The 5,773-nt window shown below is 28.8% G+C and overlaps 1 protein-coding gene across 2 annotated transcripts; it reads right to left on the bottom strand.

Moving 5' to 3' along the window:
* Positions 1 to 992: 992 nt before the first annotated feature.
* On the bottom strand, positions 993 to 3,875 carry LOC101492344 (bidirectional sugar transporter SWEET2-like). 2 transcript variants are annotated; one of them, XR_012163807.1, is made up of 6 exons: positions 3,547 to 3,875; positions 2,974 to 3,132; positions 2,770 to 2,889; positions 2,511 to 2,643; positions 2,059 to 2,124; positions 993 to 1,187 (listed from the first exon to the last, which is right to left on the bottom strand). XR_012163807.1 is itself a non-coding variant. In XM_027335281.2 (4 exons), the coding sequence occupies exons 1-4, from the start codon at positions 3,688 to 3,690 to the stop codon at positions 2,542 to 2,544; spliced, it is 525 nt and encodes a 174-aa protein (XP_027191082.2). In that variant the 5' UTR covers positions 3,691 to 3,875; the 3' UTR covers positions 2,347 to 2,541. The 2 variants fall into 2 exon arrangements, 1 of the variants encoding a protein (XP_027191082.2); XM_027335281.2 differs by lacking the exons at positions 993 to 1,187; positions 2,059 to 2,124 and having other exon boundaries at positions 2,347 to 2,643.
* Positions 3,876 to 5,773: the final 1,898 nt, after the last annotated feature.

The following is a 5,773-nucleotide window of genomic DNA, read 5'->3' as shown; positions in this document are numbered from 1 at the left end:
AATCAATAATCATTTACTATGTCCTCAAAATTAATATCATATGTGCTTAGATTATTGACACTTATTTTAACGTATCATGATACATATAAAATGATTATCAATTGATGTTAAAATTTATAAATATGATTTATATGATATTAATATTCAATCTATCGATCGATTTTGAAAAATATTTATCCGACGATGTTATTGAATATTGAATGTGACTCTTGATATGTTCTCTATCTCTCTATATATAATATTAAGCTTAGTATATGATTAAAAAAATATTAATAGCTGATTAAATTTTTTTAAAATTGTCTATAAAAAATGTTTTAAAAATCATTTAATAGGAGTATTTTTTTTCCGTACTAATTTGATAAAAATGGTAATTAATTATTTTGTTTTGAGCAAAAATAATTTATTAAATTTTTCATCATAAATAATCTTACTAATTAAAAGATTCCGATATATAATTTCATTCGACTTACTTACTATAGACTAATAAGCACACGTGATCCCTTAACTTAATTTCAGTTAACATTTTAGTCTTTTGTCTTTTTTTTTTCTTCTCGATTTAGTCATTTATTTTAATTTTAAATGACAATTTGATCATTTACATTTTAAAATATTCACTACAAGAAAAAAAAACATTTTGCGGCGGTTAAAAAGAGGGTTTGCGGCGGTTGTAACCGCGGCAGTTTGATGTTTGCGGCGGTTCTGCAACTGTCGCAGATTCGTGCGTTGCGAGGCCAGTTTGCGACGGTTCACAAAACCGTCGTGCCAACCGTCGGCAAAGTTTGCGACGGTTCCTAACCGCCTCTAAATACCCTTTGCGACAGTTACAACCGTCGCTAACACACAATTTTTTTCGTATTTTTAATCAATTAAAATAAAAAATATTCATAAATACCATCCACATAATTTAAATACATAATTAATAACTATTGTACCTAAATCCAATTTATATAATTTTTTCAAAAGAAATAATACCAATTCATACATTGAAGTTAACTAAAACAATAAATAAAGTAGTTTAAATATTCAAAACATTAGTGAAGTAGCTAAAAATACAAAACAACTCCATCAAACTTAGAAGTTCATCCAAATATCTAATTAGTCCCTAATGATGTTGTTCCACGATCATCAAGTTGGTGGCTGGACTCAGATGAATGTCTACCATCTATTGGCGATTTTATGTCCATTGCCTGAAGAAAAAAAAAGTATATATTAACCTCAATGAATATTGATAAATATTGTCAAAACTAATTAAATAAATTTCTCTTATAGCTATAAGAAATTTTTACACAATTGATATTTTTAATCAAAAATAAACAGTTCTCACAAGATTTTTTAAATAGGTTTGCTATGAAAATAATTTTACCTATTTGTTTCTAGAATTTTGCATTTGCAACAACAACAAGAAAGCAATTTGCTCCTTCAACATATCAACTTCAGTTATCATTGTATCTGTCTTACGCCTGACAAAAAACAGATTTCTTATCGTATATTTTTAACCGCCTAATGTTATCCTTTTTTTTCAGCATTCTATAGTCCTATAAGAGATAACAATATTTCTTGCTTGAAGAAAATGTTGCAATTAAATCAAATTTAAAACATAACAAGATGGTGTCTTTTGAAGAAAGCAGTCCATTTAACAAAGGACATGCATAGACATATAAACATAAATATAAAATTCAATCTTCATGTAAAATCTAAAACTAAAAATTTAGTATTATGAAAAGGGAAAGTAGGTCTAATGTAATCAAAGGTCCTTTAGGAAACATTGATGTTGTTTAGGACCAACGGTGCACTTGGTAAACAATAGTTCAAACTTGAATTGAATGACTACATGACAGTATAGTGTAGGAAAAGACAATTAGAAGGAAATGAACTCTTCTAAGGCTGAAATATTTGAAGAACCAAAATCAAAGCTGAAATTATTGATAGGAGTCGTATGCTTTCTTGATATCTAATATCGCAACAATCAGTGAAATTCATTGTAAAATGGAACTAAAATCTAAAAGCAACAATCACTAACAAATTAACAATATGTAGGTCACGAGATCGAAAACTTACCAAGTGAAAATGAACAACAACACTCAAATGAGATCCAAAATCAGTGAATCTAACTCTGAAAAATTCCTGAAATTTAAAACATTGCAAGAAAAATATTTACGAATGAAATCGAATCAAGATCAAAAAAGAGATGAGAGTCTGTAACTTAGACTACAATAAAAAAAATGAATACCAACCTTAGAACAAATTACCTTTTTTTATTTATCAATTTTCACAACTTTACATACCACACAAGTTCAACTAGCAATTCAAGTAAAGGCAAAAAAACATAACAATAGGCTCCTATTACAAACCTAAGAAACCTTAGAGTAAAGCCTTATCACTTTCATTCTTCTCAATGCCATGGAACTCTAGCTCTAGTTATGTTGTGTCTACTAGTGTTGTATTAATCATCAATGCTTCTCATCAGTAATCCAAATTAGTGTTGTATTAATCATAAAATTTGTGTTCACCTTTGCTTTTGTCAGATCTCAGCAATGCAGATTATCCACATGACATTATCAAGGTGTCTCTAGATTCATTACTAGATATCAAACACAATACCAATTGTATGATTGCCAAAACAGTACCTATCTCATTTGGTACCTAAAATATCAAACACAAATGTAGGTATACAAATATAAGCCAACAGAATAAACAAATGAGTTCCGAAACTAAAATGAATATTTCAAAAAGAAACAAAAAAAAAATGAGCTGAAAAAAGACTCTTACATAAAAGAAAGCATCATCACTGAGCAACCCATAAAGAAGGAATGAGGCGCTTATTAGGAATGTGGAAAGCGAAAGACAAAATGACATAAACTCGAGACTCTCCGTGCGAATGACCAACTTCTGTGAAATTATATAGATAAATAATTTCACCAAACTAGTAAAACTCAGTATTCCATTGATATATCTAGGAAGTGTAAAACTTACGATTATAAACAATGGAGAGGCAAACATTGAAATCAGAGAAGCACAACTCAAGAATCCAACAAACATTCGGCGCATGGAACTATAGGTTATTTTCAAACTCCCAACTAGTATGATCCCACATATTCCCAAAACTGCCAGCAATAATCCAAACATTCTCACCTATCAAATGACAGTATACAATAGCACATATCAGTTACAATTAACAAACCTATGTTTTATGTAAAATTTGTTACAAATTTCCATATTATCAATAAATTAACCAACCTTTCTTGCTTTCTCAGCATACACTAAGAACAGAACAATGTACACAAACTGAAAAGCTGCTCCAATTGAATTAACAGTTGTAACCAACAATTATTAGGTGATATAAAGGTGTCCCAAACCACAAGCAGTTCAATAGAGAATAAATATATGGCAATCTTGAGAACATTTATTTTGACCCATTTATGATAATTCTCCTAAATGTGGGTGTATTGTTCACAACATAATAAAGAGTTAATAGTCAAAGGATAGACATCAAACTCTTATATGCTCAATTTTTTTATTTTAAAAAAATTTATTTATGAAACTTACATTGGGGAAAGAAAAAGTATCAGCAATACCAGCTGCATCCATGTGATAAAAATATCCATGACACATAGAGAAAGAATAAGTACCAGCAATACCAGTTGCATCCTTGCCAACTTCACAAATGGAATAACCATTAAACAGAGACATGATAGGTTGCAAATTGTTTCATGATCATAACTTTAAACACTTGAAACATCAACTCATCATTATCAGTGTATACAAAACTAACCCATACAGTAACATATTCTAAACATGGGCAAAATGATAGGTTGTAAAACTACTATGCTTGGTTAAAATTTGGGATTGTATATAAGTTTGTATCTCTAATCTTAGCTAGCATAACTTGTAAGCTCACCTATTTTCCATAGTGATCAGTGTGCTTAGAAGAGAACACAAATTGATAAATGAATGCAAATGAAAATACCAAATCGCAGAAAAGAGAACATAAATAGAAGAGAATATAAATATCAGAAAGCAGAAAATAAGTTGAAATAGATACGATACACAGAAAACTGAAAGTACCTCGTCGTTCGGTAACACTACATGCGGCCATTCTCCTCCTGTTTCACAGAAATGGCATTCAAAGCAAAAAATCAGCACCCTTAGAACAGTGTAATCAAAACCCTAACAACGAAAAGGAAATCGTACCATAAGTTGCAACAAACGGAGATTGAATGGAAAGCTAGTAAGAGATACAAGCGAAATTGTGAAAGCAAGGATATTTGGGGGAGATTGAAGTTTTAGGGATTTGAGAGATTTGAGGGAAGCAAATCAGAACACCGAGACTTTGGAAATCACGGTTTTGAATAAAATTTCTTGTAAGTTAGGTGTCGCAAACCCTTTGTAATGAAGAAAATCATATTGTATACAAGAACACAAATAAAATGCCCAGCTAATGAGATTCACTATCAACCAACACCAAGCATTAAAAGATAAATGTCATGAAGCTTACCGCATAGAAGAGAAATTGCTTCAATTCCAGATATGGAGAGATCAAACTTCCGCATAGGGAGATCGAGGGATTTGGGAATTTTGAGGGAAACAAATTTGGGAGAAAGGGGTTTTTGGTTTTGGGAGAAAAGGGTCACAGAGATATGAGAAGAATTTTAGAGAGCGGGACTTGCAAAAAATGGGACGCGGGATTGGAAAAGAACTAGCGCCTCTTGGTTTTGCTTAGAAATGCACATGCAGTTGTTTAGCATCGTCGTAGGAAGTGTCGCAAAGAGAGAGCTGCGGCGGTTTTTTGGCACCCGTCGCAACCCATCTGTCGCAAAACTCAAAATTTATTGTAGTGATTGTTATCCTTTTTTTTTTTTTTTTTTTTGCAAAAAATTCATCAAAAATTTCAAACAAAACCCATAAAATTAATTATCATCCTCAATATAATGCAAATTTCATCAAATTAATAACTTAAATATTTAAATAAACTCATATTTTCATCTGTAACAACATCAAATAAAGAATAAAAATATGAGTTTATTTGAAAATTTGAGTTACAAATTTGATGAAATTTGTATTATATTGAATAATATAATTAATTTTATGGGTTTTGTTTGAAAATTTTGATGAATTTTTTTTTTAAAAATGATAACATTGTTGACATTTTAAAACATAAAAGATCAAATTGTCACTTAAAATTAAAATAAATGATCAAATCAAGAAGAAGAAAAATAAATGACTAAAACGTTAACTGAAATTAAATTAAGGGACCACATGTGCTATTTAATCTTTACTATATTACCATTAAATGTCAAAGACAATAATTAGTGATTAATTTTTATAAGTCGTTAGTGTAAATGTATTTATGCGGTCGAAAAATTATAATCACTCGTATTTTAGAGTTATGATGGATTAATCGTATAATTTCTTTATTATACTACCGTTAAAGGTCAGATAATAATTAGTGAATAATTTTTACACACTGTTATAATAAATAAATTTATATTGTTGATAAATCAAAATAATTTATATGTATGATTTTAAAAATATTTAAAATTAAACATTTTTAATAATTTAACAAATATAATAAATTGATATTTTAAGTAATTTTTACATTGATAATATATATATATATATATATATATATATATATATATAAATTACATCCAGAATAATTATGTATCATTTTATATGTGTAATTTATATATTTTATATATTTTTTATATATATAATATATATATATATATATATATATATATATATATATATAAATTACATCCAGAATAATTAT

Source organism: Cicer arietinum, chromosome 6 (assembly GCF_000331145.2).
Source record: "Cicer arietinum cultivar CDC Frontier isolate Library 1 chromosome 6, Cicar.CDCFrontier_v2.0, whole genome shotgun sequence".
Classification (NCBI taxonomy): domain Eukaryota; kingdom Viridiplantae; phylum Streptophyta; class Magnoliopsida; order Fabales; family Fabaceae; genus Cicer; species Cicer arietinum.
Note: the sequence above shows the minus strand (reverse complement) of the source record. Positions and strands in the feature narration are given on the sequence as shown.